The 26051-nt window shown below is 57.4% G+C and overlaps 1 protein-coding gene across 5 annotated transcripts; it reads left to right on the top strand.

Moving 5' to 3' along the window:
- Window positions 1–1800: 1800 nt before the first annotated feature.
- On the top strand, window positions 1801–19470 carry RASSF7 (Ras association domain family member 7). 5 transcript variants are annotated; one of them, XM_082762101.1, is made up of 6 exons: window positions 1801–1865; window positions 14121–14274; window positions 15145–16049; window positions 16637–16805; window positions 17159–17266; window positions 17818–19468. In XM_082762101.1, exons 2-6 carry the CDS (start codon window positions 14172–14174, stop codon window positions 17847–17849), a joined length of 1317 nt encoding a protein of 438 aa, XP_082618227.1. In that variant the 5' UTR covers window positions 1801–1865; window positions 14121–14171; the 3' UTR covers window positions 17850–19468. The 5 variants fall into 5 exon arrangements, with proteins under 5 accessions (XP_082618227.1, XP_082618226.1, XP_082618230.1 ...); XM_082762100.1 differs by lacking the exon at window positions 1801–1865 and adding an exon at window positions 1873–2402; XM_082762103.1 differs by lacking the exon at window positions 1801–1865 and adding an exon at window positions 8057–8116.
- Window positions 19471–26051: the final 6581 nt, after the last annotated feature.

Raw genomic sequence — 26051 nt, forward strand, 5'->3', positions numbered from 1 at the left:
AATGCGCCGGGTAATTTATCCGTGGCAGGTGAGGGGAGTGGCTGAGGCAGGGCAGGACAGTGACACACATTTTGGGAGGCTCTGCAGGACCAGAAGCAACCCCTCAGGTCTCAGGTGGGCCATGCAGCCCTCCAGGGGGGCAGGAGAGCTGTATCCCGTCTTGAGATGGTCATAGCAGCCTCGAGCTAGGTGAATACTCGGGGGATTTAATTCGCTGTGAGGCCAAAGCTGCCAGCGAGATGCTGCTGCGGCCCCGTGGGATGCCAGAGGGCTAGCAGGCGAGGTAGAGGCTTGTTTATTTTTCGCAGTAATAGCTTTACCTTTACAAGAGATTTCCAATCTTTTTACAAGTTGCAGAAGGTGAAAAGATTTAAAACTCAAAATCTTTTTATTAAAAGACAGGGAAAGACAACCGTCCTAACCAGTGGCAAGCGAACCTCTGCTCAGCTTGCGTCTGATGAGGATCTGAGAAGATTATCCAAACTAATAAATAAGATATATATCTCCTGAGAAGAACTTTTGTTGTTTTCCCATATAGATCTTTGTTTCTTCTGCACCGTGAGCTCTCCAGGGCACGGCCTCCGCTGCAGATTGCCAGGTGTATTATCTGATTTGGGGAGATAATAATTACGGAGAATATGTCAGAACAACAGAAAACTTCATCTCAAAAACCAATTAAAGCTGCCGAGTGACAACTACATACTTAGGTATTGCATCATGTACTGATCCCGGGGAGAAGCAAGCGGTTAGGGGCGTCCTGAGCGCGGCGAGGTCACAGAACCAGAGGCGCTCAGGACGCCTGCAGAGGCCGTTCTGCACCGTGGCGTTTGCTCAGCTCTGAGGCTCAGCACCCAGCCCCGTGGCCTCATGGCTGCAAGCGGGGACCAAGGGCATCGGTGCCAACCTCTCCCCTCGCTGCCATTGACTTTTGGCGACATGAGGGGTGTTTTTTGGCGACATGAGCAGTGTGCAGCGCCGGTTCCTTCAGCAGGGAGGGAGGCCCAGCGCCTCTGCGAGGCCTCCGGCGTGTCAGCAGGCACCTGCTTCGTTCCCCAGACCTGCCCAACCTGTCCTTGCCCCGGCGTGCCTGCTCCTCACAGCACATTTAGGGCTTCCCAGCAGCCAAAACGCGTGGGCCGGGGGTGCTCTCGCCCCTTCCCCTGCCCAGGCTGCCCCCCGGGCCTCCACCTGCTCCGGCCTCCACCAGCAGCCGAGCAGCTCCGCGGCGGGGCCGGTCCTCAGGAGAGCCTGGGGTTTTAATTGCCGTGATGAAGGAGTCCTGCCCCGCCGTGCCCGTGCTGCTCGGGTCGGCAACAACCCCGATCCCTGGGGAAAGCAGAGGCTGGAGCCTCCACGCTGGGAGATGGGAGGCCGCCAGTGGTGGCTGGTTCGGAGGGCGAGGGGTGGCACAGCCATCTCCTGCTGGAGCCTCCTCCATGCCCAGGGCTCCCCTTGGCCTCACCCGGGCTGAAGCCCCTCCAGCCTCCCCGGGAGGCACGGTGGAGGCTGGGTTGGCGGAGGCTGCCCGGGTCTCCCCAGGCTGAGCTTCGCTGCCCTGTCCTCCTGAGGACACAAACACGAGATCTGATGCGGTCGGTTTCCCCTCGGTTTGCTTATTCCAAAAAAAAAAATAAATAAAATTAAATTAAATTAAAAAAAAGCCAAAATTTAAGAATTGGAGGCCAAGGGGAGGGGGAGGGGCGGGCTCACCTGGGCGGGGGGGCGTGGCCACGGGGCAGGAGGGGGGCGTGGCCACGGGGGAGGGGGCGTGGCCAGGAGGGCGCGGCGTGAGCGGCGCCGGAGGCTGCGGGCGGCTGCGGGGGCTCCGCGTCCTGCCCGGCCCCCGGCGCGGGGCTGGGCTGCAGGTGAGCGCCTCGCCCCCACCCCCGGGCAGCCCCCGGCCGCCCTGCAGCACCGCCGGCACTGCCGGCACCGCGCTGAGCCTCCGCGCCGGGCAGCGAGGCCCTGCTGCTGCTGGTACTGCTCTTACTGCTGCTGCTCCTGCTGGTGCTGCTCCTGCTGCTGCTGGTACTGCTGCTGGTGCTGCACCAGGGCTCGCAGCAGCCCCGAGGCTCGCCGCCTCTCGCCCTCGAGGCTGCCGGAGGAGCTGGTGCCAGGGCCCGGCGCGGCGGAGGCAGGTGGCGCTTTGCCAGCCTCCGTCCCCGAAATAAGTTGGGAGCAGTCTCCCGGAGCAACCCGCAGGTATTCCGCTCCTGGCTGGCGCTGGGGCTCCGAGGGGCTGGCTGCGGGAGGCTCCGAGCCCATTATTGGGAGGCTCTGAGCCCATTATCGGGAGGCCGCGAAGCGAAAAGAGCCGCCCCGGCGAGGCCAGCCTCCCTCGTTGGCGCAAGGAGGCAGGGAGGCCGCCATCCGCTGCTCGGGGCCGTGGACACCGACCTCTGGTAAGTATGGTAGGGATGGAGAGCTGGGGCTGGGGTGGTTTGGAGCAGCTTTGGGCTGTGCAGGGTTGCTCTGAGCACCGGGGACCCAGTGTCACCCGCGTGGCGGTGGCAGCAGGACCTTGGGGACAACGCTGCGGTGCACCTGATGTCCCCAGCGCCTCCTGCCACCAGCACGGCGCCCTGAAACCCGCCTGCAGGAGCAGCGGTGCAGGGCAGCGTCGAGTGAAGCAGCCACGGGGGCTCGGCTGTGTGTGTTTGGGGTGTCAGCGCTGAGCCTAGCCACAAACGGGGTCCGCGGCCATGCGGGGAAGCCATCTGTCTGTCTCCCTCTCCTCTGCAGGGAGGAAGGGCAGAAGCGTCTCCAAATCCGTGGTGCAGAGAGGGGTTAAATTCCTCAGGCACTGGGCTAGATAAGCGCTCAGCTCCTGGCTGCATACTTCTGATGCCTTTGGTGAACTCCAGTGGCACTCAGCAGGTTGTTTTGTAACTTTGCTCGTAGCGCGCTGCGGGTCCAGAAGCAAACTGGCCTCTGCCTTCTCCCTGCCCTGTGACAACGCTTTGCACTGCACCCTAAAATCCCGGCGGGGAGCTCGGGGGTGGCGTTGCTTTTCCTCCTGCTCGAGCAGAGCAGGTGCATCAGCACAGCACACGATACTCCCCCTGGGACAGCATCGGCAGCGTTTGCAGGGGTTTCTTGCAGAGCGGTGACCAGAGGGGATCCGAAGAGGCGAGGGGAGCTCTGGCTGCTCCCTGAGTAGAGCCGGGGCAGGCTCCAGGGGATGCCGACAGCACCGTGCACGAGCACAGGGGCTCAGCTGCAAGCGGTGCTAAAGGCACCCCCAGCCCTGAATGCTGCTCGCCTTGCTTATCTGGCGGTGCTGCAGGGGGGACGTGCAGGTTGGATGGGGTGGAGGAGCTCACCCCTCCCCGGAGCCAGCTGGAATGCCAGGAATCCCCCTCCCCGTGTCCCCACGCTGCTCCACCGACGTGGTTATCTGCTGCGAGAGCCCAGGCACGGTGCCTGGCCCCGCTCGGCACGCCTCCCTGCCGGCCGCCCCACGCTCCCCTGGAATAAATAACGCGGAAAGCGAGGGGTCCCCACGTGCAGAAGCCTTTTGGCAACTTTTTTGGGAACAGCTGCAAGGCCTGGAGTGCGCGGCTTGCAGCATCCTGGGGGGATGCTCGGGGCAGCCTCGGCAGGGTGTCCTCAGCCTCGTGGGGATGCAGGGCTGGGACGGGGCCGTGCCATGCTCCAAAACCCCCATCTCCTGGCAGGAGGGTCTGGTGGCTCTAAGAAACAAACCCCGCTGACCGAGTGTGAGACAGCTAACAGGGAATTAGCTTTCCCTGGATGAAAAGGGGTGGGGGGAAAAGGGTTCCCCCTCTGAAGAGGGCAGCCTGAGCAACCGTCTGTCCCTGAGATTGTAAGCCAGCAGCGGTACCAAATCCACTTTTTATTACTATTTTTTTTTTCTTCTCTTTGAGAAGAAAAGCAATTTAGAGCTGTGCTCGGTAGCTTTGGATACCTGCAGGCCCAAGTGAACGTGCTGGGGAATTTGCCAGCCTTGACCAAACCTTTTGGCAGCGGGCTGCGGCTGGTGAAAGCAGGGAGGCAGCGGCGGGGCTGAATCATCTGAGGGCACTTGGTTCCCTGCTCTCTGCGAGGCAGCTTGGCCAAAAAAGGTAGAGCGGTGTAATTAGCGAAGATACCGAGGTTATACCTGGTGCATACGTGCTTGGATACCAAGTGGAGGCATGTCGTGGTTGCCCTTGCACCACGCTGCAGAGAAACGCTGCCCGAGTGTGTCAGCTGCAGGCCTCGCTGGCTCATCCTCCGTGGCTTTCCAGCCTCTCTGCCCCGTCCCCTTCACCTCTCCTGCTGGGGGAGGAACCTCAGCGGGGGCTTGGAGGTGACCCAAGTGTTCCCCCTGCGGGCAGGGGAGCGATGCTGTGGGACCGCGGGCTTGAGGTGCCTGTGCTCAGCACCCTGCCCTAGAAAGAAGTCCAGGTGCTGATCGGGGACGGGCTGGCCTGTGCCTGGTTTTAGAGGTGGGAGGGATGTTTTTGGAGCTACCTCTGTGCATGTGGTTTTTAAGAGCATCTTTTTAAAGGATGTTCCTTTATCTGTTGCAACTTGCCTGTGCCCTTGTAAACCTGCGCAGCCAAATTAAGGCGTAAATGCATCTACACGCAGGGTTTTCAAGAAAATCCTATTATCGTAAATGATTGCTAACCATTTTATGCCCGTCCATTTTTCAGGTGCCAAGCTCATGAGCTTCTAAAAGCAGCTGATTATCTTGCTTTTTGTGGGCTGGAGTCAGCACTTTCTTGAGGGTGCTGGGGTGCTTCCAGCTGCCCTGGGCTAGTCATCTAGAATAACTCGTTGCTTTAAAAAAAAAAAAAAAAAAAAAAAAAAGAAACCTCTTACCTGAAGACATGGGTGGGTCAGCCCTGAGCTGGAAGTGTGGAAGTGCTGGGGCAGGCGAGCGCTGCCTGGGTTTGGGGTGGTTTCCTCTGCCTCTTCATAATCCCCATTGCAGCACAGGACCTGCTGGAGCTCTCGGTTTTAGGAGCTGTGTGCTAAAACCTCCCCACGGCCCCAGGGTGCCTCCTGCGTGCCCAGGAGGACTGAGGATGGGAAAGGCTCTGGGACCAGTTCCTAAGTTGAACTGGGTCGGGTGTCGCTGGTGCCACGGCACTCTCAGCAGCATTTTGGGGCCAGATGTCCTGTACCGTGTGGCTGATGTACGGAGGGAAGCTCTGGAAGAGCAGTTTTTTAGGGTTTTGCTGGTTCTGTGATTCCTGCCAGGGATTGCTTCCCCCAGGAGGTGCGAGTGCCTGCTGGGGAGCTCGTCCCTGCCTCTGGATGCTTGCCTGAGGCTGCTGGTGGTGTGCGGGGAGTTGGGCGAGCACCAGAGGCATCTCTACAGGATAGAGGCGGTGTGGCTTTGGAGGCTTTGTGCTTGCTCTTTTCACGTGTTGATTTTTTTTTCCCCTGAGTTGTGTTTGGAGGTGGCAGCGCTCCTTTCTGTGAAGAGGCAGATACGCCTGGGCTGGACGAGGAGAGGCTGCTTCGCCTCTGGTAGTTTGGGAAGTGTTGTAATGGTGCTTTGGGAATCGCGGAGGCTGTGCTGTTGGACTCGGTGCTGTCGCTTTTGGCTCATTTAGGCTCTTAATGACCTGACAGCACAGACAAGTCAGGGTAAAAGGCTCTAAAGGCTCGGTTTCCAGAAGCGACCTGAGATGAGCCTGTATCGCATACAGCTTAAACACCTAAACACTTATGGGGGGCGAGGGGGGAATAAAAAAAGGATTTTTACCCTTTTGAGCAGCCCAACCTCTGCTGCTTCCATTTTACTTTAAAACACCGTCTTGTAGAAGACAGCGACGTGGACCCCCGACGGATGGCTCTGCTCCCTGCCCTGGCCCTCGCCAACGTTTCTTTCTGCAGAGCTGTTACCCGAAAGGCAAATGTTTTTTTGCAGATAGCCCCCTGCGTTTGTGCGCCAGATAAGGGACGGAGCTGGCTCTCTGAAGATGCACCCACCTCCATCTTAGTGCTTCAGAGAGCTCGTTATCTCTGCGTGGGTTCAGGTTGGGACTGACGGCACCTTTGCCTAATTAATCACACGCGAGGTGCCGTGAAAGCAGAGACTTCCAAAATACACAAGCGCCTTATCAAAAGTTTCAGCCTGGATTAATTCCACCTCTTTTGTTTGTTTCGCTCCGTGTCTGTGTGAGACAGGGAGAAAGAAAGGAGCAATTTCAGCTCCCCGCAAGTGGTCATTAAAGGCCTTTTTAATCCTACGGGGTTATAAATAAACATTGGTGGCGGCGTGCACCTGCATATTCATTAGTGCATCCTCGGCGCTCCCTCCCGAGGCCCAGCGGCGCGTCCTTGGCGCGCGGCTGCTCTCCGGAGAGGGAAGGAGCCTGGGTTGCTCTGCGCGTGGAAAACAAGCTGGAAGGTTGCCTCTGGTTTTGTAGTTGCCAGTTTGATCGCCTTCCCTGCTGCCATGAGGGTTGGGGTGGGAAGAGGATCGCTGGTGGCAGTTCCTCTGAGCCGTACGGGGACGCTGTGACTTCAGGGAGCTGCGGGTGCTGCTCTGCCTTCCCCTGCTCAGACAGCAGCAAAACCAACCCCCTAACTCTGGGGGCCCAAAATCTCAGGTTTCTCTGATAAAGCAGCAGATGCCTCTGGTGGATGTCCCCACGTTGGCTGCCTCTCCCTAACGCTGTCCAGACCTGCTGTCAGGATGCTCTCTCGGTTATCTCCTTCCCCTCTCTGCTCACCACAAGCGGTGGCTCCAAGCAGTGTGAGGACCCTGGGTGAAACCAACATTTGGAGCAGCAAGGAAGCCAGCGTGTAGGGCAGCAGGAGCAAAGCCCCAGAACAACGTGAGATGGCTGCTCAAGGAGCAGAATCACGGGCAGAGTGACCCATCTAGAGAAATGATCCATCCTAGTGGAGCTGATAAAGCCAAACGTTTGGAGCAGACGGGAGAAGTGGCCTATGGCCCATCAGAGCTCTGCTGCCTAATAAGGGCTTTTAAAACTTACAGGACTTTAAAGCTTACAGCTGTTTCCAGAAAGCAGCGTGAGTAATTGAAGCGGAGCAGCAAAAATATCCCTTTAAAAGTTTTTATAGGGACCATTTCCCCCCACCTTTGGCTGGGGAGAAGCAGAGGAGCAAGCAGGTAGTTTGGGTATTTCTGAGCATTTCCAAGGCTGAACCGGGCTCCTGCATCTCCAGATTTGCAGCATTCCTCCTGCATCCCGTGTCATGATAAATATAAGCTGTTTTCTGTCTTGGGGAATGGTCTGTGTGTAATAACAGGGGAATATTCATGAGTTGCATCATGCTTTTCGTCCTGGCTGCTGTGGGAAGTGGACGCGGTGGAGATGCTGGGGTTCCTGGCAGATGCACGCTGCAGTTGCGTTGTCTGATACCCCTCAGAGCCTGGCTTGTATGAGCTGCATTGTGAGTGCTCCCCAAAAACCTGTCCCCTAAAGAAGAGTTTTTGGGCATCCCAGAGCTGCTGTGCTGGGGCTTACAGCTGGGCAATGTTTGCAGGTTCAGTGTTGCTTTTGACAGCTGGAAAGCAAGCTTTTTTTAATTATTATTATTTTATTAAAAGTAAAGGCAATAATTTTAGGAAAGGAATGGAGGGGTGCAGCCCTGAAAAGAGTTGAGTTCCCGTCCTCAGGGCTGATCTGGCTCAGTCTGGATCCCAGCCTTGGCTGGGAGCTGGACACCTAAATGCTTTCCCAGCCCCTCCTCCCAAGGGCTTAGCACCTGGGCGGGCTCATTGCACAAGAGAAAATGAGCATGGAAGTGCAAGGTCTGGCTTACATGCAAGAGCCTTTCCTCTCTCCTCTCTAATCTAGATGCTGCTGCTAATTTTGCTTCACCCCCTTGGGAAGAAACTGCTAGGGATTCACTCTCGGCTGCTTTCATGAAGGCGCTCTCTGCTCATGTGTCTGAGGTTGATCATAATGACTACAGCAATAGCAGGTGCTGCTAATGTTTCCCTCATAAACCTTAATCTTTATGGCTGGCTTTAATAGCCAGCCTTGCTCTTCTCCCCCTGTGGATAGCTGCCATCAGTGCTGCGTGGGAGAAATGCACCGCGTTAAGGTGAGGAAGACGGCTGCGTGCGTGCATGCGCTCACCCATTACAAATCCACCTGGCCAGCTCTCGGTGTTTACAGCAGTAGGTGTTATTTTTTTTAAATTTGCTTTAATTTATAACGAGCTTTCGGTTGGTGCCATGGCCTGCACCAGCCAAGACTTTGCTCATCTCTGGGCTCGGGATTTGCAGCCGTGTGCTTGGCATGGAGCCCGCCCGCATCGCTGGTCCATAAGGAGGTTGCTGGGGGGGCCGTGTGGCGAAGTGAAAAAGAAAAAATCCCCCTCCTGGCCCTGCAGCGGTGATTGAATCAAGCGGCAGTGTTTCCTGGCGTGCCTGCAGTGTTGTCGCTGCCCGCGATTATTGACATTTCGACACGGCTCCGGTGTTGCCAGCCGGGCAGGAAGCGGTTAGTCATTAATTCACCCGCTGGCCTCCATCAAGGCCGCCACAGGACCCCAGGGAGGGTGTCACGGTCACCTCCTGCCTCGGTGGCCACCCCGCTCCCCTTAGAGGGGGCCGCTTGGATGCGATCTTGGCTTGGGTAAAGAGAGGTGGGGGGAGAAAAGCTGGGTTCGATGCCGTGGCAGACCCAAAATATGGCAGCTGGGAAGGTGGGGCTGGCATGGGGTGAGGCTTCTGTGGTTTTGGGCACATCAGTCGGCCTGCTGGGGCTTGAGCCTCCCTCGCCCAAATCCCTGCCTGAGGACATGACCCCAAGGCAGTTTCCTGGTCAGGAGGAGCTCAGGCAGCCCCCGGCTCTTCCAGGCCTCATGGGTCCGCCCCGGGCACGCTGGCCTGGGTTTGCTCCTCCCTGTCATTTGGGAGAGGAAGCGGGGCAGAAAATCCCAGAGCCTCTATTTTGTTCGTAATGGGGGGTTGTCGCTTGGGACGGGCATCCAGGGCGCCGCTTAGGGAGCCCTTGTTTGTGGCTGTCAGTGAATGAGTCTCGTGGCAGTGCTCACGCAGGCGCGTTGCTGTCCCTGGAGCTCGCGGCGGGTTGGTAGGTGGGCAGGCAGGATCGATCTCTTCCCTTGGGTGCCCAGGAGCTGGGCTGCTCCCTGGGGTGGGGAGGGACCTGGGGAAGCATTAAATAGCTGCTGGATGTGTCAGCGCAGCAGCTGATCACGGGCGGTGAGTCACTGCCAGCACTCAGACATGCAGGATGGCAGCACGTGGCTGCTCCTCCACTCCTGCCACCACTTGCTATTGACTTGTGTGGTGTTTTTTTTTTCTTCTTCTTCTCCTTGAACAGTTTCCTGTGCTCTGGGTTCACACGTGCAGGTTGCTTCCTATATGCCTGTCTTCTCCAGCTCTCACACCTTTCCTCTTGTCCCCACCTCTTCAGGCTGGGCTTTGTCTCCAGGTACTGGCCACAGTCACCCCAAAACCACCTGGACGTGGTCCAGCAGGGTGCTCCTGCCCCAGCCCCAGCAGCTGGGTGTCTGAGACCTCCTCCTTGGGCTCCTTGTCCGCTGGAAGCTCCCAGCGCTGGTGCAGGACCTTGAAACCTTGCAGCATTTTCTCAACCTGCTGGCTTCGGTCTGTCATGAACAGTTTGGGGCTGGAAATGAAGAGGCAGTGGCCCTCTGTTTTCAGGCTAAGGGAGCTGCGGTGTGGGGTCAGGGGACGCTGAGAAGACATGTGAGAAGTTCAGGTTGAAATCAGGAATGAAATGAGGGCTGTTTGGGCTGGCTGCTCCAGGTGCAGCTTTCCCATCTTCTCTAACTTCTCTCATATGACCTCCAACTCCCTGCTCACCACAGGGCGCTGGGGATGCTCCTGCCTGCATGCAGACCCCTTTCAGGGCCTGGTGGCCAGGGGTCAGTGTGGGACCCGGAGCTCAGCGATGCTGGGCAGGTGAAACTGCAAACCAGGCGAAACCCTGCCAGCCCCGTGGGCAGGAGCCGGGCATGGGGCCGCTGCTCAGGTTAATGAGGGAAGAGCAGAGCAGTCCAGGAGGATTTCATCCGTGTTTATCAAGCACGGCAGCCCTAATTACAGACTTCAAAAAAAAAAAAAATTGTGTGCGTTTGAATTCAGATCCAGAGGCACTCCTGTGGCAACCGTGGTGCAAACAGGGATTTCAAAGCCTGGTCGATGGGCTCTCTGCAGACCTCCCCCTGCTCCGGAGGGGCTTTTCAAAGCGGGACTTACTGACGGGGTTTCTCCCTGCTGCCCACGTTTCGGCTTGTCGGTTGGTAAAGCGGCGTGAGACCCCGGCACTGGGGCTGGGATCCTGTGCTGGTGCTTTCTGGGTGCCAGCACCGCTCCCTATCCCCAGCCAAAACCCTGACCTGTAAGCTGGGCAAAGGTGAACTGCTGGTCTGCTGGCCGTTTGAAGTCCTAATGAGATTTGCCCAGAAGCTCTGCCTGTGCTGTTGCTTTCCTGCCAGCCCAGCCCTAGCCCCTCACCAGCCCCTGGTCTCTTGGCCAGAAGCTTCTGGGAGCCCCTGCAGGGGACAGGAGGGATCCCTGCAAATCGGTGGAGGGACGTGCTTCTGTAATCGGGGCAGCCAGCTGATTTTCTTGGCTGGCCGCGTGATGTTGCAGGTCCCAGGAGGTCACGATGCCATTGCGAGCAGCTGTGGGGTGTTGATGAGCCGGCTGGGACATGCCCTGCTCGTCTGCAGGGCACCAAACCCAGCTATGCAAAGCGTGCATCCTCTCACCTGCAGAAATAACCCCTCTGCCTCCTGCTGCTTTAGCAGGTCCTGCTGTCAGCCGAGGCTCGGAGCACCTGGAGCCTGCCCAGCTCCCTCCTGATCGCCCACACTCAGCCTCGCCACTGCCAGCTCCGGGGAGCGAGCTTGGTCAGCCAAAGGGTGAGAGTTAAAATTCGGCTGTTGCCTCTGCTGCAGAGCTGTGTCAGGCTGCGAAACACCTCAGTTAGCAGGAGGACTGATTGCTCCCACTTTTAATCAAGGTAACCTGAAGCTGGCTTCAGACCCTGAGCTTTAAAAGCAGCCTTGATTTATGTGAGGTTGCAGCTCTGTTCGAATAGAGTCTGAACATTTTTTTTTTTTGAGCTTTTTTTTTTTTTTTTTTTCCAATTTAGACTAAGATGCAGCAAAAAATAAAGCTGCAAGATCTGGGAGCATTAATTTATTTATTTTTTATTTTTTTCAGTGCCAGCATTTGAAATTCCAACTCCCAGTTAGGAAATTTGTCGAAGAAGTTGTGTGAATCATCCATACCATCAATTTAGGACCGATCACATGGGAAGGGAGCAGAAAATTAGTCACTTCGTTAATCTGCTTCCAATAAAACTGACTTAGAAAGACACGGGGGGAGGTAAAGCATAGGAGCAGCTTGCGAGAGCGGCTGTCACGCGTCCTCACACCGGCGCAGCAGCCACCTGCTCGATTCCCCGTGCTTTTTTGGGGTGGCCAGCGAGGTCTCACAGTAAGGTAAAGGAGGAAAATGTGAAGGAACAGCCTTCTAATTGCTATATGCACATGTTCTTCTGACAGTAAGGGAAAAAAAATTTACAGCTAAGAGAAGGCAAATAACTTCATAGGAGAAATTAAACAGCAGTGGCTACACAGGAGGCGATGCCTTGGGATGAGGTGGGGGTTTGTGTTTTTGAAAGCTGTTATAGGAGCAAGGATAACGCTGCAGTGAAAGAGCAGATAAAGTCCTGTGCATAATTATGGAAACAAATTTATTTATATTTTTTTCCCAAGTCTGGAGTGAACTTTCAGGGAAAGGAGAGGCCGCGGGGCTGGTCTGGGTTGCAGCATGTTGGCGATGCTGATGGAAAAGGTTTGGAGAAGCCAGGAAGTGTGAGCGTGGTCTGCGAGAGCTGAGGAATCGCTGTCCCTGAGATCCAACGGCGAGCTTCAGCCTCTCCCTGGGTACAAACTGCTCCCTGCGTTGCTGCTGGGGGAGACTCAAAGGGTTGCCTTCCCAAGTAGCCTTGTAGGGATTTCCACGAGATAAGCTTCGAAGCTGTGTTACCCACGGGCACTTCCCCAGCACTGCACAGTTTGTTAGCTGCTGGCGTTGTTTTTGGTACAAAACACTCCTCCTTCGGCTCTCCCTCCAGCAGCGATGCCACACCAGGGCTGAGCTCCTACCCCAGCCCCTGCGTCACCACGGGCAGCTCGAAGCCGAAACTCCTCCGTAAGAGGAAAAGCGCCTGCTGCCGCTCCCTGCTTCTCAGTTACGTGCCACTCGCCGTGGGCCGGACGCTGGTAAATGATTGCCAGAGGCTGGCTCTGCACCCAAACGGGAGCCTCTCAGCCACGCGGGACCCACGGGCGTCCCGTCCCGCTCCCGGCCCCACCATCGCTCCTCACCCCTCATCTTGGGTCACCCCTCGTCTCAGCAGCCGCCGGTGCTTCATGCCAGGAGAGGTGAGGCCGCTGCTTTTCTCATAACACAGCCGGCTGCTTTTATTTATTTTCAAACCACCCACTCCTGGCCTCCGCCAGGGCCGTGGGGTAGGATGGGGGAGGAAAAGCCCGGCTCCACGGGTGGTTTTGGCACTGGTGGTGCCTGTAGGTGGCACGTCGCTTCCCAGGACACCCTGCCACCCAGTGCTGGCCTTGGGGTCCTGCGTCCCGGCACAACGGTGGCATTGGGGCGGCAAAACCCAGCCGGGTGGTGCCCGAGCGCGGCAGCAACGCTGAACTTTGCTCCGTGGTGGGGGCGGGTGCTGGTTTCGCTGAGAGTTTGTGGCCATGCAGCGGGGCAGAACCGTGCTCTGAAAGGAGCCTGGTCTCCACTTCACCAATACAGCATTTAGGGGACATTGGTGGGAGAAAAGGGCAGAGCCTGAACTCCTTGGTGCTGCCAAGGTGAATAATTTTGCCCATGGTGGCTGACCCGCACCCGCTGCCCTCGGTCCCTGCTGTGTTCCGCGGGTGAATCTGGGAGCGAGGGATCGATAGCGCTGCTGCGGCTGACGGGGAGGCTGGCATTGGATCAGCTGCTCCCAAGTGCTCCCTGGGGGATGGATTTGGCTTTCGGGTTTGTTCTCTACCAAGTCGTTCTGCTCCAGCACCGCCGGATCTCGTGGTGGGAACAGCGCCGTGGGGTTGTTTCATTTCCTAGACTCCTCCTTTGTCTTCCTTGTGTCATGGCCGAAGCCTCGTGTTGCTCAGGGTGGGAGCCTTCGAGCCCTTGCTTTGATTCCTCAAGGTGTCAAAAATAATAATAAAAAAGCTGTTTAACCCAAGCTAAAGCTTTTCTCCCCGCACTGACACCTGCTCCTTCAGCCTGCTCCTTGCAGGCGCCCCCTGAGGCGATATCAGCGGTTGTGGTGTGTCCCCAAACTCTGGGGAACTGGGGAGACTTGGGAGCTGGGCTGGGTTTGGAAAGTAGTTCAGGACCCTTTGTGCCTTCCTCTGCCCAGGTCCTTCAGACAGGCTTGATGCTTGAAGGATCTGGAAAAAATGTTTTGATAGTGTTTAAAACCAGAATAAACCCAGAGATCTGAGTTCTTTGCAGATTACATTGGTTTAATTTCATTTGTTAAGCCTTGCGGTCGTTCGGCTGCTGGCAGAGGCAGGAGTGCTAAACGAGATTTTGCTGCAGTTAATTTTCCCCATCTCTTAATCCCTCTCAGATTAACAGAGGGGAAGGTAAACAGAGCACAACGTGCGCCATCCACACCTCTCAGTTTCCCTCTGCACAGCTGGGAAGGGTGGGCGGGAGGGCGGCCGGAGGCTTCTCTGCCTTTTAGATATTGTTTGGAAAATCCCCAGTGCCGCACTGCCAAATTGTTGGGGAAATAGCAGCGAAAGTCCAACAAATCCATTAGAAGGCTGCGCTCTCAGCAGAAATAGGCAGGGTGCTTTCTGGCTGCCCAGACCCACCACGCACACGGGCAAACCCCCATGCCTCTCACCCGGCGAGGACGTGGCCCCGCTGCCCAGAGCTGAGCCGTGTATGGGGTTTTTGGTGAGACAGCAGGGTTTTACTGCAGGTGAACACTGGTATTTTAGCAATAATGCTGTAAATCCGATCTGTGAGCAACAGCAAGCGTCTGCTCCAGGCGTCCAGCAGACCTAAAAGCAGGGCTGGTGAAGCATCGGCCCTAGACCAGGCTCAGCACTGACTCCTTGTGTCTTCTCTCCCGCAGGGACCCCGTCCTGCAATGCCCCAGTGTGCCTGAGGCCTGGCAGCCGCGGGGATGGAGCTGAAGGTGTGGGTGGACGGCATCCAGCGGGTGGTCTGCGGCGTCTCGGAGCAAACCACCTGCCAGGAGGTGGTCATTGCTTTGGCGCGGGCCATAGGTGAGTGAGCTAAAACAAAGCTCTCGAGACCAGAGCAGACTCCTCACCCTCCGTTCGGCACGGCCGTGTGTTTGTGTCCCTCCTCACGGAGGCTTGCTGGGGAGATGGCCAAAATAAATAGCTTGCAGGCGGTGTGGACAGCGTGCCTGGATGCCGGTGCCTGCCGTGCTCCCGCCCGTGGTCAATCCTGCCTTCTAGTGGCTCGGCCTCAAAATGCTGCGATCCTGTTTGCGCGCAGGCTTTGCACTGCCGTGTTTCCCCTCCGTGCCAGCTTTGAGGTCGAGCCCTGCAGATCAAAGCCCTCATACCTCCAATTCCCCTCGCACGCCTTCCAAAAAGAACAGCAGGCTGATGTCTCCTCCACCTCCGCTCTCCAGGGCGTGCGTTCTTCCAGGCTGAGGGAACAGCGGGGCAGCTCCAGGTGGTGTCCTCAGCTTTTTCACACACAGAAATGTGACTGCGGAGGCGCTGAGCTTCGCGGAGAGACGCCCCGTCCTACAAAGAGGGGCAGCACGGCACCCCGTTAATGGGGGGATGACTCGTGCCCTCAGCTGCTCGTGCTGTTGGGTGTCCCTGGGGAGACGGGTGGAAGATTTGGGTGATGGCTGGGAGATGCGGTGGGAAGGTTTGGAAAGGGAGGAAAACGAATTTGTGTGGGTTTCACCCCGCTTCCCCAGCACCATCCGCCCGCAGCGCTCTCGCTCGTTTTGGTGCCCCGAGCACAACAAAAATGCCCCATCTTTGGTGGGTAGGGGCACCTCCGGGTGCTTTTAGGGGAGAGGGAACCTCCTGGGGACAGCGGGGACCTCACCAACCCCTGCTCGCCGCCAGGGCTTTCTCCCGGGTGACGTGCTTGTGTCCTGCCCTCAGGTCAGACGGGGCGCTACGTGCTGGTGCAGAAGCTGCGGGAGAAGGAGCGGCAGCTGCTCCCGCTCGAGTGCCCCTTGGAGTCGCTGGCCAAGTGCGGGCAGTATGCCAATGATGTGCAGTTCATCCTGCGCCGCACGGGCCCCAGCGTGGCCGAGCGGCCATCCTCGGAGGGCGCTCCCCAGGCTCCCGAGAGGACTTTCATCCGGGCCAGCCTGCCCATCAAGCCCCGCACCGTGAGCACTGAGGCGCCCCGGCCCCGCGAGCCCAGGAAATCCATGACCTTCAACTTGGGTCCCGTGGGCTCCGGTGAGCTGTTCGCCAAGAGCCGCTGGAGGCAGCACGCCTGGGAGGGGATGGAGCTGAAGGACAGTGGGGCCGGCCAGCTCTCCAAGGAGGAGCTGTTCAAGACGGTGCTGCGGCAGCAGGAGCAGCTCAGCTCCTTGGAGGCCCACGGGGACACCCTGGAGACGGACCTGCGGTTCTGGGAGCATGGCCGGGCCCCCAGCCAGGAGGACGAGATCCTCTACCTGGAGCACCTGGTGCGGAGGAACGAGACGGAGCTGGGCGAGGAGGAGTTCTGGCAGAGCGAGCTCCGGCTGGAGAAGGAGTGCGAGCGGGAGAGGCAGGAGCGGGTGAGGAGCCTGCGGGCCAGCCTGGAGGAGTACACGCAGAGGATCTACGAGCTGAGCGCCCGCACCGAGGCCCTGCAGAAGGAGATCCAGTGGGAGATGGCCGAGAGGGCCAAGAGGGGCAAGGAGAGCCCGGTGCCGAGCCCCACGGACCTGGAGGACATGGCTGCCAAGATGAAAAGGGATCTGGAAGCTAAAGTCAAGCAGGGCACGCAGCTGGAGAGCAACCTGGCCAGCGTGGAGAAGGCCCTGGAGGAAGCCGAAAGGTCCCTGCAGGTGGGTATGGCCAGACTACCTGGCCCTGGGGGGTGAGGGACCCTCGCGTGGGGTCGGTGTGGCCAGGCAAAAGGCAGGGATGGGCGGTCAGTGTCCCCGCTGGCATTGCTGGTCAGCGTTGTTTTTATGTCCGAAAAAAGGAGTAGCGGAGGGGAAGCGCAGGTCTCGGCGGTGCCCAGGGACGAGGCTTTTTGGCACTGCTCCGGGCTGGCTGGCTCTGAACCAGGAGCTGAGCTGTGCCAGAACTGTCGGGCTCGAGGCACTGAGACCTGTGGTTCTCCTGTCCCACTGGGGTCTGGGTGCTGTGTGATGTGCTGTCCTTGTCCTTGCTGCCTGAGCATCCCCATCCCCATGCAGCTTGGGGTTGCATCCCAGAGGAGCTGGCAGGCTCCAGAGCCGTCTGGGGGCCTGTTTGCAGCAGTTTGCCCAGCACTGCGTGGCTGTTGCTGGCCTGGAGTCCCCACAGGCGGTGGCGTGGCCTTGTCCCCATGGGAGACGAGTCCATGACATGAGCCAGGGAGCGGGGCTGGGGCAGAGCAGCGTGGGGGGCATGCAGCTCACCCTGTCCCCCCCAATGTGTTTTGCAGGCCCAGAACCAAGAGCTGGAGGAGTTAAATAAGGAGCTGAGGCAGTGTAATTTGCAGCAGTTTATTCAGCAGACGGGAGCCACGGTGACGGTCGGGCAGGCCAGGTCTGAGGAGGACGCCCAGCCGGAGCTGAGCCCGCGCGAGCTGCCAGCCTGCCGGAGGAACGGAGGTCAGCGCGCCGGCTCGGCACGGGGGGCTGCCCTGCGACCCCAAATGTCTCCCCAATGGCCCCGGCTCCTTCCTCCTCCTCCCCCTGGGCTCCATGCGGCTCAGCTCCCCGGGATCTGTGCCCGTGCTTTCATGGCACGGCCCTCGGGACAGGGCGCTGCGGGGATGGAGGCCAGGCCGGCAGCATTGTGTTAGGGATGGGGGAGAGACCGAGAGCGGCTGCACAGCCTTCCGTGGAGTGGGGGACAGGGGAAAACGGGGATCTGGTCCCTTCTCCCAAGGGATTTCCACACTCTGTGAGTCCCAGGTGCCCGGCGAGCTCCGCCTGAGCTGGGTGTCTTTCCTCTCCCGCAGGGTTTCCCCCCTCCGGCAGCGACTCGCCTCCCCGCGCCAGCACCAAGCAGCTCCTCGGCCATCCCCGGACCCTGCCGGAGCCCCTGGTGTCCAGCCTGAACCCCGAGGGTGCGTACATCCCCGGGGAGGGCCTGCGGGAAGGGGAGAGGGGTTCGCTGTGTGAAACGGGCCGTGGCGAGCGAGCCTGCATGCGTGTGCTGGGAGTGGGAGGCCGGAGCTATTTATAGAGGCCATTAGGGGAGCAGTGCCTGTGCCCGGCCAGCCTGCGAGGCGGTGAGCCCATTGGTGTGGCATCCGAAGCTGTCCCCGGCGTGCGGGGCCATCTGCGGTCCTCGGGCACGGTTTCCTGGGATGCTGCCGGCGGCTTTCAGGCCGTCGGGGGGGCCCTGCAGCGCTGCGGGGGGAAGGCCTTGCTGAGGTTAGGATGGGGAGGATTCGGCTTCCCATTTCTGCCCACCTCGGGGCCAAACCATCCATCCTCCATCTCACCCGACGCTGTGACCGTGGTGTCTGTGTGTCCGTCTCTGCTGGGTGTCGTGCTGCAGGCGCACGGTGCTCACACACGTCACGTCTGCTGTGCTGTGCTGTGCTGTGCTGCTCTGTGGGAACACTCACCCGCTGCCCTGGGGTCACGCCGTTTATTTTTGTCTGTCTTGCAGTCCTATCAACCAGGCAGAGCATCTGGAGGTAGAAGGGCACAGCCAGTGGACGATTGATTGCCTTGCAAGTGTAACTGTATAAATAAACCCATATTCCATATATATATATATATATATATATTATATTTTTTACTGCTTTATATCGTGAATGGATGTGGATGGCCAGACAGAGTATTTTTACAGACTGTACTATAAGACCAAGACCGACCAGACAAAGCAACCCTCTTCCCCTGTGGATGAAACAAGCCCCTTCTATTTTTTTAAAGTGCTCTCCGTATTTAACGCACCGTGGCAGCACTCACATTTCGTGGGGCCTTCCCAAAAGACCCGTGGTGTGTTTTGAGAAGCCCTCGTCCATTTGGCTAGCGGGGCAGAGCTGCATCGGGACGGCTGGGCTGACATCTCCTGTGGCAGAGACCTGCCCTCGGGCTGCTTCTGAGCCTCGCCCGATGAAGCAGGCGAGGCGAACAGCAGGACCTGGTGCCACGTTTTTGGTGTGCTTTCCCCAGCGAACCCCAGCGCTGACGACGATGAAGGAGCTGCCGGAGTCCGGGCTGCGTCCCATGTCATGCTGCGGCATTCCCTCAGCTGTGCTCGCTCCAGAGCAGCCGAGCCCTGCCACGAGGCACGCACCCGTCCTGGGGCCAACCTGGCTGCCTGCGACCACCAGCACCCTGCCCTGCCCGCCTCGTGCAGAAGCACAGCGTGGATAGTCCATTTGCCAAGCTGCCCTCCTTGGGTTCGACCCCCTGCGGATGTTTGCACCACCTGGAGGGGCTACGTGCTCCCCAAATCCTAAAGCAGCCCCAAGAAGCCCTGTTTTGGGGCAGAAGAGGGAATTTTCTAGGCACGGCTGCCCTGCTGATGTCTCCATCCTCGCCACGCACCTGCTCCAGGGTGGCTGCCTCAGCCAGAGACTTTTGGGGGAAGCAGAGAGCACAGAGATGCCCTGGGACGGGTTGGTGGGTTTTAAAAACAGCCTTTATACTGGCCAGGGGGCTCACGAGCAGCTTTTTTAGACAACTTTCTGCCCCCCTTTTTTATTGTAAGAAACCTGTACTAGAAACCCCCTTTCCATGGTGCTAAGAGGGAGGGAGAAGCGAGCAGCCGTTCCCCGGCCACAGAGGGGACAATCAGGCTTCGAGGAGACAGGGACACATGTGGAGACTTTTTTTTCTTAAGGCCACTTAGTTTTAAACTTGTTCTTAAATCAGTACTCTGCCAGCAGGATGAGCCCCTCCCTGGCTGCCCTTGGCCAGAGTATGCAGGACAGAAGCGCTTTTGGTGACATTTCACTTAATGTTTTTTTTTTTCTTGGTTTGTGTTTTTTTGGTTGTGTTTCTTATTTTTTTTTTTTCCTTGATGGCCAGTAGTTCCTCTTGTTTCTGTTCACCTGTCCCACTGGGTTCTGCTGCATTTTTAGTTGTGAAGCCAAAGCGGCCAAGGGGGCCCGGGGAGGGGACAGGTTTGTCCGGGGGGTCTCAGCGCTCCGGTGTCTTTGTTTTCCACGTGTCCTCTCCGTTGTATGCAAAAAAAAACGTGACTTGGACGCTGTGTTCACTGTAAAACACACTTTCTGTGTATGAATGTATCCTGCGCGCTACGGCATTGTCTGGTTTCAATTTTCAATAAATCTTTTGGAAAGGATTTGTGTAAAGCGAGTGTGCACGTGCTGCTGGAGCCAAGCCGTCCCCGCGGCAGGTACGGGGCACGGCGAGCGCTTCACGTACCCCACGGCGGCCTCTTTCCGCAGGGAATTAAAGCCGTAAGTATTTTATGACTGAATGCTGCTTATGCACATGCTGCTCTTTTTTTCCCCCCCCCCCTTTTCTATCACAAAGTGCTTTACAAACAGTGGATGAAGCTGGTGTCCGCCGAGAAGGCAGCCGTCTCCAGGATGAAACATGGCAGCTTGTTAATAATGCACAGCAGCGGCGCGGAGCATTTTAGGACGGGAGGAGAAGGGGACGGCACGTGGCTGCAGATATGAGCAGGTAAGGGGCCAGCCTCCCATTCACCTTTACGCCACCCCATCAGTTCCAGCGGCATGGCCGGGTACACGTGGTAATGCCGGCTCTCTCCCCACCAGCATCTCCCCGAGGGAACCCGAGGGTGGACCAAGGCTCTGCTGCTCTCTGACCCCGCTTGGACGTGCTCGCCCGGCCCTTTTCGGAGGTGCCCGCGAGCCCCCAGCATGGCTGTGCCACCGCAGCGGGCTTGGGGACGGCGGCCGCTGGTGTCCCGCAGGATTTTCCCTGTGCTGCAGCAAGGGGCGGCTGCGGGCGAGTGAAATATTCGTGGGGGAGAGGAAAGCTGTCGAGGGCGGCGTGGCAGAGCCCCCCGCTCGCTGCGTGAGTGCCTGCTGCCCTTCAGCAGCTGGTTACGCGGCATTTAAGGATTAGTCTGCTTCGTTTGGAGGCCGCTGCCAGTGCCGAGTCTCCGATTAGTCCTGAAGAACAGCGAGGAGATGCGATTTCAGGGTTGTCCTTTTGGAACTGAGATTTTCTTCCCTTTTTTTTTTTTTTTCTTTCCCCTCGAATCGCTGGAGTTGGAAACGTGCGTTGGGAAAAAATGTGTTAAAAATACGTTTGCTCTGTGCAGCCGCATGACGAAGTCTGTCCCCTGCGGCCAGAGCGCTGATTGCTTGTTTTTTGAACTTCTTGCTACTCTTGCTTTTAAAACAAGACTCCGAGGGAAGTGCTGGGGCATGATGGAGGTTGTAAAGAGCATTTCAGTGCTGCTTGTGGAAAAACCCCAAACCCTAGGTTCAGAAAAACTGCTTGCCTTGGACGCAGCCAGGTTTTCCTCTGGGGACACGCGGGCTGTTTGCCCCTGCTTGGCCGAGTACCTTAGCGTTGGCTGCCTCGTTTCCCCCTGAACCAGCCCTGAGAACTCGAGGTGTTTGCAGAAATGGTCAGCGTGCCTGAAAACCTGGCATCTGCAGGTTAAAAAAGGGGGTTCTTTCCTTTGGGGACCCCATTTGTAGTTCTGCTGTGTGCAAAGCAAAGAGGAATAAAGAGAAAAGCTTCGTTGCTGACAGCACCTCCTGCGGGGGGGGGAACCACAGAAATAATTCAGCGGCGGTGGAATCTCTGATTCTAGCCCTGCCTTACCGCTTACTGGGTGGTTGTTTGGGTGTTGTTTTGTTGTTTTGAAGATGGTTTTCTGCGGGTTTGGGTGTCCCTGGGGAGAGAGCGCTGCAGCCACGTGCTAGCCCTGGATTTTCAGCCGTCACCAGCGCCCTGAACATCTCTGCGCTGGGGGAAAGGCAGCCCGAGGGCTGTCCCGCGGGGCACGCTGCGTTACCAACACGCGGGGCAAGAGCCTGGTGGCCTTCTGCGGATAGATTGATTTATTTTTCTCTACAAAACCAGCAGCCACAAAGGCGGCGAGTTCCTTAAGGTAATGAACGACTGACTGCATCCAGCCCCCGGACCCCCGCCCTGCCGTGCCCCCGCCACGCGGCTCAGCGGCGGTGACCTAAATTCATCGTGGCACGAGGGGCCCCGCGCTTCGGGGAGGCGGTGGCACGCGGTGGCACCCCCTGGGCTCCCGAATTCGGATCTGGCCAGGGAGCACCAGGCTGCTTGTCCTGCATCCAGTGCCGCCAGCCTGCGCTTAACGCCGCGCGCGGTGTTTAACCGGGCGAGGCTCGCCGCCCGCCGCAGCTCTCTGCCTTCCTGCTTTTATCTGCTCTAAAGGCTGTGTCAATAATACATTCCTGCCATTGAATATTTTATTGATGATTTGACTTTTCGCTGCTTGCAATTCCCATTTCAAGGCTGCATGATTGTTCCTAATTAAAATTTTATGCCCTGGGAGAAGCCTTCTTGCTACAGTGGAGATGATGCTGTCCTTTTCTAGGCCACTACTGAGGGGTAGGAAGGAATTACTCATTGTGAGATTAAAACAAAGCAAATTATTATTTTTCTTTTTTAAAAAAAAAAAAAAAAAAAAAAAAAAAAAAAAAAGCAAGCCCAGCATACGACGCCTCCTGGAGAGTGAACAAGTGAGTGGCAGGCGAGGCAGCGATCCAAGTACGTAGGGTGGCTTGAGGATGCTGCGCCTGGGCGAGCCGCAGTCGTGTCCCTGCATCCCTGGGGCACCGCAGGCAGCAGGACAGCTTCTTCCTTCCCCTGCCGTGGGGTGCGGCTCGCTCACTGCTACCCAAACACCCCAAATGAAGCACAGGGTGCATCTCCCATGTGCAGCCTTTTTTTGGTGGTGTTTCCTGAGACCTGTGAGGTATCCGCAGGCTCTCTCAGCACAAGGCACGGGGCAGGAGCGGAGTTCAGCCACAGGCTCAGGTTCAGTCGCTTCCCTGTGCCACCCCTGAAGCTGCTCAGTGTGTGACAAAACCTGATTTATTTTTCAGTGCTGTGTGACAATGATTCTCAGCTCCTCACCCATCTACCCATACTGTGTCTGCTCACAAAGCCAGGCATCCTCCTCCCTAAAGGCAGCTCGGGGTACCAGTGCTGCACCAGGCCGGGCTGGCTTCTCAAAGGACAACTCTGCTGCAGCCACCTGAAATGTCCTGTGAGCAGCTGCGTGTTTGGATGTGCTCCCCGGGGTTTGGGTGTCCTGGTGGGTTCTGTGTTTTCTTTTTAAATTCATCTAGAGTGCTAGAAGCATTTCTGCTTCCTCCCAGCCCCTGGATTTGGCAAGCAGCTTTTAAAGCACACGCTTCAGCACCAGTTATATAAGGAAAGGTGTGAATGACTGGAGGAGAAACTGCCTGTTGGTTTTGCTCTGTGAATGATGTGCAGATGCTCTGGTTGTCGCTCCCGGGTGTGCAGATTCTGGAAGGGCAGCTCACTGAAGCCAGAGAAGGGAAACTACCTGAACTGGCATGTGTGCACGTCTCTGTCCACGCAGAGCACTGCCTGTCCTCACAGTGCTGGCTTTCCTTTCTGTGTCTCACAGCAAAGACCAAGCACATTCTACCTTGCCCTGGAAAAAAAAAAATCACAGAGCACTAGAGGAAGCCGGGAAATTTTCGTGTTTATGGATGAGCAAGTTTCTTTCCCAACGGAACCTCCTGCCAGCAGAAATCTTTTTTTTTTTTTGAGATGTATTATATAAGTCCCTGCTTACATGTAACTAACCGGCTTCCTCTTAAACAATTCATGTAGCCCTTCTTTTCCTGACAGGCCAGCTTGCTTCTTCGGAGAGACTCACAGCTTTGATTTGCCCCTGGCACGCTATCGACAGAGCACGCTAGGTGCTTCCTAGCCCAGTGCACCACAGGTTACAGCTGCTCGCTTCCCTCTGTGAAGTGCTGAAATAGAAGAGCGAAATTTTTGAGGTGCACAGAGTCCCTTTGGCTTAACAGGCCTGCTTGACTTTCAGCATCTGCCCTCTCCCCAAAATCTTACCGCATCACTTCTCAGCAGGACCTTTTAGCTCCTGGATGCTCTGGTTACCGAAGTATCACCTTACAAATCTGGTTACTGGCTGCTGAACAAGCTGAACGCTTAAATGAGGGGACGCCCTAGCCCTGGTGTATTTTCTCATCGCTCAGGAGCACTCTTCTGAGCAGCCCTGGCTCCACAGGCTCCACATTTAGAACAGGCTCCCGGGCTAGGGCAGGGGCAAAGGCACCAGCACTAGGGTTTTGGCTTGAGAGATGGCCAGGTCGCAAGGGTACCTTCACCCTTCCTTTTCAAGCTGCCTTCTCTTGCTAGAAAGGCAAAATCGGAGATGGGAGGCACGCAGCATGCGGCACACACCAGATGGGTACTTCACTGAGTGGGCACTGTCTTCCTCTACGTTTGGTCAGGGTAACCAAAGCCACCTCACAGAGCTGCTTGGCTCTGTCCTGAGCCCCAGGTTAGAGTAATGAGCACCCAAACACTGGTTTTGCACCATTTATTGAAGATTTCAGGTGACAGCACAGCAGGTTAGTTTTGAATCATGCCAGAAGAATGTTAAAAACAGGAATTCAGCCGTATGCTTTCCCCAAATACTGAAGAAAAACACACAAAAAAAGGGAAAAGAAACAAACCTCGTTTCAATCCCTCGCCTTTGCTTACTGGAGCTCAACAGGATGGTCTCGTAGGTAGTGGGAAGCTGCAAGTTTTCATAGTGAGTGCTGCCTGATGGGAACTGGGACAAACGTTGCCAGAGCAACTGGGCGACCTGCAGAGCCATTTCTGCTGGTGGGACCTCCAGCAGTTAGGCAGCGGGCAGCACGGGGTTAGTTCTTCAGAGAAGCAGAGCACCTTCGTTTTCGAGCGTGGGTTTGTTACCTGTGAAATAAGGTTGTACAGCGCTGGCAGACTTCAGTTTCAGCATGCAGATGCGCTGTCAGGACACAGCCACCCTATGCAGGTACTGGTATCTTGCAGGTTTCCCCCCACCCTGATCTCCCCATGGCTACACCAGTGCCCCTTGCCAGCTCAGAGAGCTGCAGCTCTGCAGCTGGAAGCGCAGCTGGGGAACAGGAAAGCTGTCTGGGGCTGGGAAAGCTGAGAATTTGTTTTTTCCCTGTCAGACATGACCCGTTTGGCTCCTGAGCAAGTGTGAAAGCAGCTTTGGTAAACTCAGGCAGTTCTCCTCACTTTCTGGTGTGCCTTGACTCACCTAGTCAGCACGAGGCACGCAAGGAACTGATTTTCCTTTCTGAAGAGCAGATGCTCCTCTGGGACCTGACGGGAGAAATGTCAAATGAGCACAGGCAGGGGAGATGGGGACAGGCAGAATTTCTCTGTAAGAGACTTGCTCTGTAGGAAGGATGTCGCTCTGCTTTTCTGTGTGGTTAAGTACTTACTGAGCAGAGTGCTGCTGAGTCCTTCAGGAGATTATGCCTGTACAGCAGTCCAGGGTTACATGCCAGCAGCCCAAGCAAGAGAGGCTACCTTTCAGAAAACCCTTTCAGGAAACCTGGGAGGGCTGCAGCGAATCCTATCTGGTTATTATTAGCTTAAGCAGGAGATAAAGCCGAGCCATGCTCTAAAAAGACACTTTTCAACCACCCAGCTCCTTCAATGGGCTCAAAAGCGAAAGAGAGAACTTTGCTCAAGAAGCAATTTGCCTCGTCACTTCCTCGATTTCAAGTGACAGCTGCCCTGCACAGCTGGAGGAGTCCCTGCCCGTTCGCCTTCCTGCTCCTCAGGCCATGAAGTCAGAGTCCCCCGCGTGATATCACAGCGTGAGCGTGCAGGGCAGCCCGGCCGGGGCCCAAACACCCCCAGTGCCTGAAGCAGAAAGGAGGGAGCAAAGGTGAGGGGTGGGATGGGAAGCAAGCAACAGCAAAAAAGGAAAGCAAGGCTCCTTTCTGCTTCTCATTTAACAGATTACAGAGTCTCTCTTTAAAGGTGACTCATCCAGGGCAATACCAGGCATGGTTTCTTCTATTAACACACCCTTGGCAATAGCAGTTCAGTTAGTCACTGACTGGGTATCAAGACGTCACCGGCTGGGATAAAGCGCCTCTTTAACTTGGTACGGCGTCCACGAGCACGTATTTACTTTGGAGACGAGCAGGGGCGGAGAGAGGGGGGGTTAAAAAAAAAAACCCTCTCTCCTTCCCCCGGCCGCTCCAGCCCGTGCAACTTCACCACCAACTCCTTGCCTCGGCCGCCCGCTGTTGCTGGGCAGTCACTCCGGGTGGGACGGATGGATGGACGGACGGATGGATGGGGGCTGTGAGGCTTGGTGTGGCTGGTGATGGGCAGTCACTCACAGGTCGGACGGGTGGCGGTGAGGCTTGGCAAGGCTGGATGGACGGACGGATGGACAGATGGACGGACGGCATCTCCTGGGTGTGCCGCAGCCCTGCGAGGCGTCGTGCCGGCGAGGCGAGGCGCGGTGAGGCGTGGCGAGGCGGCGGCCGCCCAGCGGTGCCCGAGGAGCAGGTTAGCCGCTGTCACACGCACAGTGGGGTCGCCGAGAGCACAATGTGCGTTAGTCAGTGGCTCACCTGCTCCTGGAGGGTGGCGGCGGGGCCCGCCTGCAGCGCGGGGCAGGCAGCTCCGGGACCCTCCCGCCGGGGGCTGCTCCCCCCGGTGCCGGTCCCGCTCCCCCGGCCCGGCCCGGTCCCGCCCGGTCCCGCCCGTCCCCGTCCCCCCCGTCCCGTCCCGTCCCGTCCCGTCCCGTCCCTCACCTGCCCCCTCCGCTCCGCGCTGCCCCCGCCGCCGCCGCCGCCAACTTCTCCCTTCTGCCCCCGGCCCGGCCCACGCCGCGCGCCGCGGCCCCTCGCCCCACCCCTTTCCCCGCCGCAGCCAATGGCC

Source organism: Aythya marila, assembly GCF_965140915.1.
Source record: "Aythya marila genome assembly, chromosome: 5".
Taxonomy (NCBI): domain Eukaryota; kingdom Metazoa; phylum Chordata; class Aves; order Anseriformes; family Anatidae; genus Aythya; species Aythya marila.

Coding starts and splice junctions, on each gene's coding strand:
- RASSF7 (XM_082762101.1), top strand. CDS start 14,172: ATGGAGCTGAAGGTGTGGGTGGACGGCATCCAGCGGGTGGTCTGCGGC. Junction 14,275..15,144: donor TGCTTTGGCGCGGGCCATAG/GTGAGTGAGCTA, acceptor TCCTGCCCTCAG/GTCAGACGGGGCGCTACGTG. Junction 17,267..17,817: donor GTCCAGCCTGAACCCCGAGG/GTGCGTACATCC, acceptor TCTGTCTTGCAG/TCCTATCAACCAGGCAGAGC.